The sequence below is a fragment of the Aquarana catesbeiana genome, linkage group LG03 (genome assembly GCF_042186555.1).
Source record: "Aquarana catesbeiana isolate 2022-GZ linkage group LG03, ASM4218655v1, whole genome shotgun sequence".
NCBI classification, from domain to species: domain Eukaryota; kingdom Metazoa; phylum Chordata; class Amphibia; order Anura; family Ranidae; genus Aquarana; species Aquarana catesbeiana.
In genome coordinates, this window is record NC_133326.1 from 20,611,798 (window position 1) to 20,626,495 (window position 14,698).

The window sequence follows — 14,698 nt, forward strand, 5'->3', positions numbered from 1 at the left end:
CCTGAAGGTATATACTTAGGGGATAAACAGAAAAGCCAGTGCTACTACCCATATACCACACAGATAGCAGAGCTCCCAGATGCTCGATCCACAGTCGCTGGCTGAGTAGAGTAATGTAGAAAAAATGATCTGCACCCCGGTTGTTGTTCTTAAAATTTCTTCATTTTATTGAAAAGCCACAGTGCACAAACGCAGATTAAGTCAGTTGACGCGTTTCAGCCTATAAGGCCTTAGTCATATGACTAAGGCCTTATAGGCTGAAACGCGTCAACTGGCTTAATCAGGGTTTGTTCGCTGTGGCTATTCAATAAATTGAAGAAATTTTAAGAGCAACAACCGGAGTGCGGATCATTTTTTCTACATATACTTAGGGGAGTATACATCCGGGACCAATGCCCAAAATGCACGCAGTCTGCATTCCCAGACATTCGTCTCTGGGCGCATACGGCCCCTAAACTAAAGTACCTCCAAGTGCACCACCCAGCCCTGTCCACTACCAAAACAGTTTAAAAGGCTGCCAGCTCTGGGGTCTAGATGGTGCGCCTGTGTTCTCCAGCTGCAGAGCCTCATGCACTGGGGGGGCCTAGTGTGCATGACACCTAAAAAGGAAGTAAGTGCAGTCTGCATGCTCTCCACAACGGAAAGCATGCAAGATAAAGTACATTTTTTTTTTTAACTGCTTATTTTGTAAAGAAAAATGATCTGAAAGAACTATTTCAGCCAACTGGCTGATTACCATTTACACAAATGACTTTGAGGTCTCAAAAAAAAAAAAAAAAAAAAAAAAAAAAAAAGAACCACAGCAAGGTTTAACCTAAAGTTTGGTTTGTCCTTCAGCAGTGCTTTTTCGGACATAAAAATATGTTAAAGAGGTACACAAAAACTTTCTTATATTGGCTAACAATTGATTAGCCTGCGTATTACCAGTGCATGCCTTACAGCAAAAAAAAAATCATACACAAATTTGGTTTGTAACGCGTTCCCTGCAATCTACATACAACACCGGCTGCCATTTTTTGTAGGCTGAAACATGAACAAACGCAGCCCAGCAAATCACTAAGAACCAGTAACGACGTGGAGGCACGCTCCTAGCAAACCGATAAGCTGACGCCCTTCCAGGCTCATTCCATACAGCGGCTGCCATTAGCGCAGGCAGGCAACAGGACCATTTGAATTCCAGGTGGACCTCATTGTTTGAAGATAAGTGGCCACGTTTGCTCTGGGTCAGGTATGAGAACAAAGAAAGTTTCATAAAGTGTTAAGTGTTTTCTTTTCTTTTTTTTTCAAGTGAAAGTGTGGACCTCAAGAGGTTAAGACTTTCTATCACGCCATATAAAAAAAAAAAAAAAAAAAAAAAAAAAAGGAAAATAATATTAAACAAAAAAATATATAAAATTGTATACCTGCCTTCTGACTCCAACCCACATCAGAAATTGCATAGGATATACTTGTGCAAGACAACAGCCTACCCCAGTTTTGGAATAATCACATCTGAAATGACGCAACAAGTCTCTGCTGCGGTGGACACACCCCCCCACCCCAACTCAGATGTCATCGTATTTGTGTTTTAAGTAGTCCTTCATGACCCTGGCAATGGGGAGCTCATCCAGTAGCTTGAGGTTCTGCAGTCCTATACAGTGGCGAATTTTAATCCGACACAAATCTTGAAGAAATCGGGGCTGTCCTGCGCACAGGGAAACAATAAAACCAAATATTAGAATAAAATCTCCAACACATACATTTATTACATCATAAAAAAAACAAAAAAAAAAAACACTTTAGCCCCCTGTTCACAATGAATGCAGCTTTGAAATCGCGCAACTTCACTTGAAATCGCATGATGTCTAAGCAAGTTGCAGCTAAAAATCGCCAAAAATAGTGCAGGAACTTCTATTTCAAATGCGGTGCGGCACCGCAAAGTCGGCGTTGAACCGGTTTGAACAATTCCATTGCTGACAATAGGGTGCGACATAGTTAGTAAGGTTGAATAAAGACACCAGTCCATCCAGTTCAACCTGAGTGAGTGTGGCTGCGTGTCTACAATTGTCCCTAACCCTGTACATTGTATCTCATTAAGATGTTCATCTATTATTTTATTATTTTTATTCAAAGGTACCCATATAGCACCGTCAATTTACGCAGCGCTCCACACATACATTGCACCCTCAAGGAGCCCACAATCCAAGGTCCCCAACTCACATTCATATACTGGGGCCAATTTTGGACAGAAGCCAATTAACCTACCAGCATGTCTTTAGAGTGTGGGAGGAAACCCACGCAGGCACAGGGAGAACATGCAAACTCCAGGCAGGAGGTGTAGTGGTTGGGATTCGAACCAGCGACCCTTTTAGCTGCTAGGTGAAAGTGCTACCCACTACACCACTGTGCCGCCTACTTCAAGTTGCACCAGAGTGAACGGGTACTCAATGTTCAGAGTAGAGACAAAAGGAAATACCCCCTAGTTGGGATTTTAACGGCAACACACCACCAAAATTGAGTAAAAAACACAAATTTTATTGATACGTATAAAAGGATCAATCACACATGTGATGATCGTATAAAAACGAAGCAAGAACAATTGATAGAGTCATAGCAAATTTACAAAATTCATTGAGTATGTATGTTACTCTCCATTGTCTGAAAGCATTCTTCAGGACCCGACATGTTTCAGGTTCAATCCTTTCGTCAGGGGTACTTAAAGAGGAAGTAAACCTGTTGGGTTTTACTTCCTCTTTATTTCCCTGCAAAGGTAAAGCATAATGGGCTACTATGCATCACATAGTAGCTCATTATGTGTCACTTACCTGAAACAAAAGCCTGCGATGTCTCCCTTGTCCCCACGAGCAGCGAGCGTCCATCTTCACCCCTCTTCCTTCCGGGGCCGTGAACTCCGGCTCTGTGACTGGCAGGAGTCGCGTAGGAGCTGCCAGTCATGGCATGACCGCTATTAGAAACGGCACGATGTGCCCTTTCTAAAGTGTGCATGCGCCGTAGTCATCGGCACTCGGCTTTTTTTGTAAATATCTCCTAAACCGTGGAGGTTTAGGAGATATTTCAAGAACCTACAGGTAAGCCTTAATATAGGCTTACCTGTAGGTAAAAGTGGTTTTACAGGGTGTACAACCACTTTAAAAGAGGAATATATGTTCAAATACTTGTCAAAGTCAAATCAGATAAATTGTGCAATGTTCAACCCATGGTTCAAGCAGATCAAAAATTGTCACTGCAGGAGATGGCGTCAATAGAGATCTCTGGCAATGCCCCCAAAACCATGCCTGGAAGCCCCACAAATTCTGGTTGCAGACCATAAGTTGTAAAAAATTAAAAATAATAGGGACAGGTTTAAAGGGGAGAAATATCACCATATGAGCCTTTTTTTTTTTTTACGAGTACCGATACTTTTCATTTAGTACTCACCGATACCAATTGCGGGTACCTACTGCAATTTTTTTGTTTACACTTCAGCTGTCAGCAATGGTACAAAGCATTGAAAAGTTATTTACAAATGAAATACATTTATTTTTTTTTCTAAATGTTGGGCTTTTTCTTTAATGTGAAACGTGTAACTATATGTTAACCGGTTCCCGACCGGCGCACGCCGATGTACGTCGGCAGAATGGCACGGCTGGGCAAATGGGTGTACCTGTACGTCCATTTGAATTGCCCGCCGTGCCATTGCGTGCGCGCCGCCGGCGGCGCCAGCTGGGAGCTCCGTGAGTTCGGGTCGCGGGTCCCGCGGACTCGATCGCCGCGGGAATACCCGCGATCGCCTCACGGAGAGGACGAACAGGGAGATGCCGTTGTAAACAGCATCTCCCCGTTCTGCCTAGTGACAAGTGTCACTCGATCTCTGCTCCCTGTCATCGGAGCAGAGATCAGTGACGTCACCCATACAGCCCATCCCCCTACAGTTAGTAATCACTCCCTAGGACACACTTAACCCCTCCCCGCCCCCTAGTGGTTAACCCCTTCACTGCCATTTACACAGTAATCAGTGCATTTTTAATTGCACTGATCGCTGTATAAATGACAATGGTCCCAAAAATGTGTCAAAAATGTCCGACATGTCCGCCATAACGTCGCAGTCACAATAAAAATCGCTGATCGCCGCCATTACTAGTAAAAAAAAAAATTATTAATAAAAATGCCATAAAACTATCCCCTATTTAGTAAACGCTATAACGTTTGCGCAAACCAATTATTAAACGCTTATTGCAATTTTTTTTTTTACCAAAAATATGTAGAAGAATACGATCGGCCTAAACTGAGGAAAAAAAATGTTTTTTTATATATTTTTGGGGGATATTTATTATAGCAAAATGTAAAAAATAATGCGTTTTTTTCAAAATCGTCGCTCTTATTTTGTTTATAGCGCAAAAAATAAAAATCGCAGAGGTGATCAAATACCACCAAAAGAAAGCTCTATTTGTGGGAAAAAAAGGACGTCAATTTTGTTTGGGAGTCACGTCGCACGACCGCGCAATTGTCAGTTAAAGCGACGCAGTGCCGAATCGCAAAAAACGCTCTGGTCAGGAAGGGGGTAAAATCTTCCGGGGCTGAAGTGGTTAAAAGTGTAAAAATATTAACGAACAACGCAAACAAAAAAAAGATTTAATTATTAATAGTTTATAAAATAGAAGTGAAAAAAAAATGAATTGTAGGAGAATAAAGAGTTACTTAAGGCTAAGAAAAAATTAAGGGTTAATAAGGGGTTAAAACATTTAATAAAAAACGGGAACATTTTTTTTTTTTTTTTTTTTTACTTGACAGGTTGCTTTAAACTGACTTCATCTGCAGATCGAAGTTCCTCCCTTTGATCTGTAGATGGAGAAACAGAAAGATGCTAAAAGATTCAATGTTTCTTTTTATCTCTCTGTTTCAGCGGCTGAGCAATGTTGTTGCTAAACATTGCCAGGCTGCTTTTTTTTTCTGACAGCTCCAATTGCCGCGACTCGGCTTAGACTTCAGCTGTCAACAGGGGAACCACACTGACTGCTGAATGAGTCATCGGTTGTTAGGGATGCGGCGGTCCCCACTCCTTAGCAACTGATAATTGCCATTTTTGTTTGTTTTTACATTTCAGTAGTCAGTGGGGGAATCCTGCTGACAGCTGAAAGAATCGATCCTGAAAATATCAGTTTCACGTATCAGAGCAATTGCATGAGTACTGATACTAGTGTAAATGCTTAGCATATAACAGTATCGGTACAACCCTACTTCAAGGCAAGCTGCAAACCAAAAAAAAGCTAATCTGGACTTTTTCCTTTAATTTGGCCCCCTCTCCCCTCCAAAATGTGTGACTTAAAGTGGTTGTAAAGCTCTATAATGAAAAATGAACAAAGCATATCCTTCTATAGTGTCTACTTGCTTCAATCCAAAGCAGTTAGTGTGATTTATGTGTGCTGTCTTCCTATGCTACCTGCATGAGTTACCTCTGACAGGCTATGTGGACTCAAAGGAATCCAGGGTGATAGGAAGGGGAGCTGCAGAGCACAGCTTGTAATTGAGAGCCTCAGCTGTGCTCTGTTCCCTAAAAGACTGTGTACAGAGGGAATGAGCAGAAAGAATGGCTAAAGCGGAGTTCCGACGAAAAAAAAAAAAATTAAAAGTCAGCAGCTACAAATACTGCAGCTGCTGACTTTTAATAATCGGACACTTACCTGTCTCAGGGTCCAGCGATGCGGGGGAACGAAGCCCCGCTCGTCTCCCCCTCCTCTCTGCGGCGCCGGCATTGTCACTGTGGGAGCCCGGCTGTGGCTTCACAGCCAGGCATGCACTGTGCATGCGCGAGCCACGCTGCGACTGGCAGGGGAATTATCTGGGACCTGTGACGTGTCCCAGATGATTGCCGAGAGGGAGGAGGGGAGAGGTGAATCTACTTCTGGCGCCGCGGTGTCCCGGGAGGAAGTGAGAGCTGCAACCCTCTAAAAAGAACAAGGACATGCCAAATGTGGCATGTTAGGGGGGTCACCTTCCCTTAAAGCGGAAGTTCCTTTTTTGGGTGGAACTCCAATGGTGTTTTTAAAGGGTGCCGACATTTAAGTGTACCATACTATGTGACATATCTCATTTTCTGATATAGCTTCTAGATCAACTAGTGGTCATCAAAAACCCCTGAAGAAGCCCCAGTGGACGAAACATGTTAGGCGTCCATATTGTCATACCACTGCACCAATGAATACACCAACGACCAAGTAACAAATGTGTATATATTTTTAATATGAGTGGTTTTAACATTGTAAATCAATAAACAATTATGTTTATATACGTGACTTTTAAAGGGTACTGAAATTTAAGTGTGTAAATTTCAGCACCCTTTAAAAATTCTACTAAGCAAACTCTTTGCTCGAACCCTCTGTACACAGTCTTTTAGGGAAACATGCACAGCTGAGGCCCTCAATCACAGGATACATGAAAAAGTCACTGATTAAAACTTCATCATTTATTGATTTACAATGTTAAAAACCATTAATATTAAAAATATATACATATTTGTTACATGGTCGTTGGTGTATTCACTTGTGCAGTGGTATGACAATATGGACTCCAAACATGTTTCGCCCACTGGGGCTTCTTCAGAGGATTTTGATGACCGCTCTAGAACAGTGTTTCTCAACTCCAGTTTCACTGCCTTAGTAATTACCACAGCCGTTTCATCTGAGGGAAATCCTGGAAACATGACTTGGTGGGGCGCCTTGAGGACTGTAATTGAGAAACACTGATCTAGAAGCTACAGTGGAACCTCGGATTACGAGCATAATCCGTTCCAGGAGAATGCTTGTAATCCAAAGCACTCGCATATCAAAGCAAGTTTGCCCACAGAAGTCAATGGAAATGAAAATAATTCGTTCCGCATTGACTTCTATTACATGCAATACCGCATGTGGCCAGAGGTGGGGGGGGGGCACCAGAGAGCCTCAGAAATACTCGGGGAAAGCTCGGCTGAACTCGGAAAGGCTCGGAAACACTCAGGAAGGGAGTATTTCTGAGCGATTCCGAGTATTTCCGAACAGCTCCGAACTATTCCGAGTGTCTCCGGCGCCCCCGCACCTCTGGCCAAATGTGGTACTGCACACCCCATTAGCTTGAATCCGGCTAGTTTTGCGAGACAACACTCGCAAACTGAGTCAGAATTAAAAAAAAAAAAAAAAAAATTTGCTCGTCTTTCAAAATGCTCGTTAACCGCGCTACTCGTAAACCAAGGTTCCACTGTATATCAGAAAATTAGATATGTCACATAGTAGTATAGTGATCATAAAACACAACATATAGTGCATTCACATATTTATTTATTTACTATTTTAGGCCATTTCATGCTTACCCTTCACACTTAGGCCTCATTCTCATGAGGCGGATCAGCTTCCACGGAGTCTGCCTCGGTCCGCCGGCTCATCAGGAGATCTCTCCATTGATCTCCGCTGAGCCGGCGGATGACAGGTCCCTCTCTACTCACTGAGCGGGGAGGGGCTTGTCAGGCGCCGCTGCTGCCTATGGAGGGATGGGATGGAAACGGACAGCATGTCCGTTTTCATCAGATCTCACCCGATCCGATCCGCCAGCAACGGATCCGGACGTAGGGCCATCCGTCTGCTTTCAGCGGATCGGACCAGGTCGGATGTCAGCGGACATGTCTCCGCTGACATCCGTCGCTCCATAGGCGAACGGTCCGATCGTGTGAAAGGGGCCTTATTGTTTACCAAAATCAAGCTTATCTGCACGCTGTCAGACAGTGTAATTTTGTGTGACCACAGGAGGAACAGCAGGACCAAACTATAACACATACATATTTATGTTATTTATTCAGGGGATGTGGTGCTATAAATGAATGTGTCATTTACCTACACTATAGTAACCCTATTGTGTACAGGGGGTGTGTCCATTCTCTCCACTCAGGTCTCAGATTGCGCTCAGCTTCTTGCTGTGCAATGTGGATGACATGAGATCCCTGCCCCCTGCCTTCTGAAGCTCAGAAATGCTGTGTAAACTGTGCACTTTGAACATTCGGAATCCAGGATTTACACAGCAATTCTGAGCTTCAGAAGGCAGGGGGTGAGGATCTGATAGTCACACACTGCACTGCATAGAGCAGGGAGCCGAGTGTAATCCAAGTCATTAGTAGAGGGCATGGACACCCCCCCCCCCATATACACCGTCTCATAAGGAAACAATATAAAGCAATAATTCTCCTGCTCTACAAGACTCTGGTCCGGCCGCACCTGGATTATGCTGTCCAGTTCTGAGCACCAGTCCTCAGGAAGGATGTACTGGAAATGGAGCGAGTACAAAGCAGGGCAACAAAGCTAATAAAGGGTCTGGAGGATATTAGTTATGAGGAAAGGTTGTGAGCACTGAACTTATTCTATCTGGAGAAGAGATGCTTGAGAGGGGATATGATTTCAATTCATAAATACCGTACTGGTGACCCCACAATAGGGATAAAACTTTTTCGCGGAAGGGAGTTTAACAAGACTCGTGGCCACTCATTAAAATTAGAAGAAAAGAGGCTTAACCTTAAACTACGTAAAGGGTTCTTTACTGTAAGAGCGGCAAGGATGTGGAATTCCCTTCCACAGGCGGTGGTCTCAGCGGGGAGCATCGATAGTTTCAAGAAACTATTAGATAAGCACCTGAACGACTGCAACATACAGGGATATACAATGTAATACTGACACATAATCACACACATGGGTTGGACTTGTGTCTTTTTTTCAACCTCACCTACTATGTAACTATGGAACAGCTGAGGCTGTCAATCACCTGCTGTGTGCTGAAGAAGGGGAGAGAGCAGGCTGTCTTCCTGGGATTGTCTGGTCAGCATAGACCAGGGGTGTCAAACTGGCGGCCCTCCAGCTGTTGCGGAACTACAAGTCCCATCATGCCTCTGCCTTTGGGAGTCATATGCTTGTAACTGTCAGCCTTCCAATGCCTCATGGGACTTGTCGTTCCTGCAACAGCTGGAGGGCCACCGTTTGACACCTCAGGCCTAGAGTGTCAGATACCCTGTTTCCCTTAAAATAAGACCTAGCGTGACTGTCGGTGCTGGCTGCAATATAAGCCCTACCCCTCAAATAAGCCCTAGTTAAAGTCCTTGTAGGTCTTATTTTCAGGGTAGGGCTTATTTTCGGAGAAACAGGGTAGGGCTTATTTGGGGGGTAGGGCTTATATTGCAGCCATCACCGACAATCACGCTAGGTCTTATTTTCGGGGAAACAGGGTAGCAGAGGGAGGAGAGAGTAGACAGAAATCACACCAAGGTGCTTTGGATTGAGGCTAGTGCACACTATAGAAGGATATGCTTTGTTCATTTTTCTTTTCAGAGGTTTTATATTGTAGAAGTGATCATTTTTAGAATAACAGATAATCATCATCAGGGTTTCTGCTTTCTAAAACTGTAAGCACAGTTATCTGAGAGTTGTCCATCCTGCTCAGACCAGACTGTACATCTCCTACGATTAGTTGGTGAAAAACCTTGTGTGTATTTTCCAGGAACAATGGCTTCTGCCTGTCTTAAGCCTTCGTTGTTAATCCTCTAATGTCTAAAAATCCAGAGCTCAGAACTGTGTGAGGTTCCTTAGAAGCCGTGTCAGGAGCACTTAGTCATTCTTGGATGCATATGAATGAAAGAACATACGAAAAAGCCAGTAATAGAAGGAAAGGTCGCTGGTAACTCTCTGGGTTGGGGTACATGCTGACTCACTATTGGGAAATACGAGATGGAAAAAAAAAAAAGAAGTGATGTGGCTAAAGAATGTGCAAAATCCTACAAAATCACTGGATGGGACATATAAGAAAGTCGTATCAATTTTAGACGAAGGCTCAACAAAAATGCGTTCTGGATGCGTTTTTGCTTACTGTTCACACCACAAAAACTCACTCTGGATGCGTTTCTGCATGCACATTTCTGAAGCGTTCCAGTGAATCTTTCCCCTTGTTTTTGTTTTTTTATCCCAAGGTTTCCCGTTTTTTTTTTCTGTTGCTGTAATATGTTCCCCGTGCGTTTTTGATGCATTTAGATGCGTTGCGTTTTTTGATGAGTTTTGCATTCCAATACAGTTCAATGCAGAAAAATGCACCATGTTCTAATTTTTTTTGACTGCACTGGTGTGAACTATGTTATTGGAACCCATATAGCCTACTGTCCACGCATTTTTGATGAAAAGAAAAAACGCACTGGACTGCATCTTGTGTGAACTGGCCCCTTCGCCCAGGTTTACAGCGGGAATGAAATTGTGCGAGTTCAGCCAGGCTCGCACGGTTTCATTCCCGCATGTCAGTCACGACTTCGGGGGCGAGTTCAGAGACATCTGTGTGGTTTTCTGCAAAGATGTCAATAAGAAATCGCACCCGAAGACGCCAAAAGTAGTACAGAAGCTACTTTTGGCAATCACAAATGCGGCATCGCACTGATTTAGACGGTGTCATTGCCGGCAATTGCCGCCGATTTGGCATGCGATTTGACATGTCAGTGGAAGGAATAGTGCCCCATTGTTGGAGTCAGTGGAAGGAATAGCACCCCATCATTGGTGTCAGTGAAAGGAATAGTGCTCCATCTTTGGTGTCAGTGGGAGCAATTATGCCACCATGTTGTTGTCAGTGGAAGGAATGGTGCCTCATCTTTGGGGTCAGTAGAAGGAATGGTGCCTCATCTTTGGGGTCAGTGGAAGGATTGGTGCCTCAGCTTTGGGGTCAGTGGAAGGAATGGTGCCTCATCTTTGGGGTCAGTGGAAGGAATGGTGCCTCATCTTTGGGGTCAGTGGAAGGATTGGTACCTCATCTTTGGGGTCAGTGGAAGGAATGGTGCTTCATCTTTGGGGTCAGTGGAAGGAATGAACAAATTATTGGGGTGGGCGACTACATGGCAAATGAGGTTCAATGTAGAAAAATGTAAAATAATGCATTTGGGTGGCAAAAATATGAATGCAATCTATACACTGGGGGGAGAACCTCTGGGGGAATCTAGGATGGAAAAGGACCTGGGGGTCCTAGTAGATGATAGGCTCAGCAATGGCATGCAATGCCAAGCTGCTGCTAATAAAGCAAACAGAATATTGGCATGCATTAAAAGGGGGATCAACTCCAGAGATAAAACGATAATTCTCCCACTCTACAAGACTCTGGTCCGGCCGCACCTGGAGTATGCTGTCCAGTTCTGGGCACCAGTCCTCAGGAGGGATGTACTGGAAATGGAGCGAGTACAAAGAAGGGCAACAAAGCTAATAAAGGGTCTGGAGGATCTTAGTTATGAGGAAAGGTTGCGAGTTCTGAACTTATTCTCTCTGGAGAAGAGACGCTTGAGAGGGGATATGATTTCAATTTACAAATACTGTACTGGTGACCCCATAATAGGGATAAAACTTTTTCGCAGAAGAGAGTTTAATAAGACTCGTGGCCACTCATTACAATAAGAAAAGAGGTTTAACCTTAAACTACGTAGAGGGTTCTTTACTGTAAGAGCGGCAAGGATGTGGAATTCCCTTCCACAGGCGGTGGTCTCAGCGGGGAGCATTGATAGCTTCAAGAAACTATTAGATAAGCACCTGAATGACCGCAACATACAGGGATATGTAATGAAATACTGACACATAATCACACACATAGGTTGGACTTGATGGACTTGTGTCTTTTTTCAACCTCACCTACTATGTAACTATGAATGGTGCCTCATCTTTGGGGTCAGTGGAAGGAATAGTGCTTCATCTTTGGGGTCAGTGGAAGGAATAGTGCCTCATCTTTGGGGTCAGTGGAAGGATTGGTGCCTCATCTTTGGGGTCAGTGGAAGGAATAGTGCTTCATCTTTGGGGTCAGTGGAAGGAATAGTGCCTCATCTTTGGGGTCAGTGGAAGGAATAGTGCCTCATCTTTGGGGTCAGTGGAAGGAATAGTGCCTCATCTTTGGGGTCAGTGGAAGGATTGGTGCCTCATCTTTGGGGTCAATGGAAGGAATGGTGCCTCATCTTTGGGGTCAGTGAAAGGAATAGTGCCTCATCTTTGGGGTCAATGGAAGGAATGGTGCCTCATCTTTGGGGTCAGTGGAAGGATTGGTGCCTCAACTTTGGGGTCAATGGAAGGATTGGTGCCTCATCTTTGGGGTCAATGGAAGGATTGGTGCCTCATCTTTGGGGTCAGTGGAAGGAATAGTGCCTCATCTTTGGGGTCAGTGGAAGGAATGGTGCCTCATCTTTGGGGTCAGTGGAAGGAATGGTGCCTCATCTTTGGGGTCAGTGGAAGGAATGGTGCCTCATCTTTGGGGTCAGTGGAAGGAATAGTGCCTCATCTTTGGGGTCAGTGGAAGGAATAGTGTCTTGTGTGGGTGAGTGGAATACTGCCTCAAGGGCTGGATAAAGGTTAGCAATAGGTAAATTGGAGATTGTTGAGCTAGGTTATCAATAAATGCTTTGATAAAACCATACAATTAAAAAAAAAAAAAAAAGCGTGCATCGACCTGTTTTACTCAAGCATAGCAAATATTGTCCTGGTTTATATCTGCTCAGCAATCCTGCCAATACCCAACATTCTAGCACTGTAATAAAACGAGAGAGGAAGTAGAATCACACCGTGTGTGTGTGTCTGGGACTAATACAATGCAAAACAGCAACAGATTGACTTTCAGGCAGATTGCATATCTTTCCATGACTACCCAACCATGAACATTACAAGAATGTATGACTGGTTTTCAGCAACAACAAGTATGAGCTCAACCCCTGCTGTTTCTCAGCCTTAGAAATATGCAGACTGATCAGCAGAATCGGATCCCATAGTATATGGCAGGTGCCCTCTGCGGAGGAGCGTTGCTTTTCTGGCACTGAACATGCCTGTAAAGCTGTGTGGTTGGGGTTTCCTGCCGGGATGTAAGCCCCCCGTGAAAATAAATATGTAAAACACCTTATAGTCACAGGGGCCTCATAGCCCCACAAGGGCAGTCCCATTCACTATGCAGCCATAATAACGCAGGACATCTGGCAGTGTTTGCTAACCATGTGGGTCCTTTCAATCCTCGTCACATGGCGGCAATCGGGGGCCCCGCACAGATGTGGTATCTGTTCATGTCATGTGCTGCTCCTAGATTGTGATGGAGTATGTAACGTAATATGTAAAAGATTAACTCCTGGGCTCTAATTCATATATAACTGTAGAACTGTACAGGCCAGTAATAACTACATTAGTGATGGATGAGAATGTCCATAGAATACAAGATATATCACTAAGGGTGTTGGCTTGTGGGACTTTCTACGATCACTTTGAGCTTCCCATAAGAAGGACCCCAACAGAAATGTTTATTTACATGCAGTACCCAAACCCTGTGTACTGTATACAGTGGTGTGTTTTGGTTTTGTGCTGCCCTAGGTAAAGCTAAAATGCCCCCCCATCCCATCTAAATTTGTCCCACCCCAGCCACGGTATATAATTTGTCTAAGTGCTACATATAGAATTACTGCTCATGATCTGACGTTCGTGGTGATACCTCACATGTGTGGGACGATCGCGGTTTGTGTGCGTGTGGGACTGACATGTGCGTTTGCCTTTGCATGGGAGGATGGGGGCACTTTACATTTTTTTTTTTTTAATTATTAATTGCGATTACAAGAGACGATGGCCGACTCTAAAAAACGATACCGAGGTGAGGCCTGCAGCTGCATGCATCATTCCGGTAAAACCACCGAAAGGACGGGAAGTGGTTAAAGAGCCACCTCTGCACTTCTGCCTGGGGATGGCGCCGCCCCTCTGCAAAATGCCACCCAAGGCAAACGCCTGAGGAAAGCGCCTACCACTTCAACATGCTTTTTTGATGCTTCTGTGAGGCTTTTTTGAAGGTTTAAAGTAGGGTTGCACGGATACCGAGCATTTGCATAAGTACTTGTCCTCTGTGCTCCCAGGGTCTCTGTGTCCTGCTCCGGGTCCCCCTCTGTGCTCCCCGTGTCCTCCTCCAGGTCCCGATCCGTGTCCTCCTCCGGGGTCCCCCGGTCTCCTCCCCGGCTTTTTGGCTCCTCCGCTGGGTCCCCCCGTGCCCTCCTCTGGGTCCCCCTGTGTCCTCCCCAGCTCTCTGGCTCCTCCGCCGGGTCTAGATCGTGCACCGCTTCTGCTGTGAATGTTCACAGTAGAAGCCGATCAGCGGGTGCCAGCCAATAGATGGGTGGATGGACCTCTGCCTATGTAAACGAGGCAGAGCTCTGTCCTGACAGGGGGGAAGTGATGGATTTTCAGCCGGGCCTTCACAGCGCACGTGCCGCTGACGTCAGCGGCTGCATGCAAAGTATCACGTTGTAAGATCTATTATTCCAGGAGGAGGTTTCAGCACCTTTAAAGTCAACAATATTTTGTTTTTTCTTGTTGTATATACCATAGTTTGTGGGCTCTGTAACTTTCCTGCAGACTAAATAAAATACACTGATTTGGGTTATTTTCACCAAAGAAATGTAGCGGAATACATTTTGTCGTAAATTCATTAAGAACAATTATTTATTTGCAAACTTTAATACAGTGGAACCTCGGATTACGAGCATAATCCGTTCCAGGAGAATGCTCGTAATCCAAAGTACTCGCATATCAAAGCGAGTTTTCCCATTGAAGTCAATGGAAACGAAAATAATTTGTTCCGCATTAACTTCAATGGGATGCAATACTGCATGCGGCCAGAGGCAGCAAGGGGGGGGGGGGGGGGCACCGGAGAGCCTCGGAAAGGGCCGAAAAGGCCCGAGGAC

The 14,698-nt window shown here is 44.6% G+C and overlaps 1 protein-coding gene across 4 annotated transcripts in view; it reads right to left on the bottom strand.

The window, feature by feature from the left end:
• Positions 1–312: 312 nt before the first annotated feature.
• Positions 313–14,698, bottom strand: part of ASB7 (ankyrin repeat and SOCS box containing 7) — a 78,298-nt gene continuing 63,912 nt past the window's right edge. For all 4 annotated transcript variants that reach the window (XM_073618365.1, XM_073618364.1, XM_073618366.1 and 1 more), the window contains one exon: positions 313–1,684. In XM_073618365.1, coding sequence (XP_073474466.1) covers positions 1,545–1,684 — 140 coding nt within the window. In that variant the 3' untranslated portion in view covers positions 313–1,544. The remainder of the gene's footprint in view (positions 1,685–14,698) is intronic.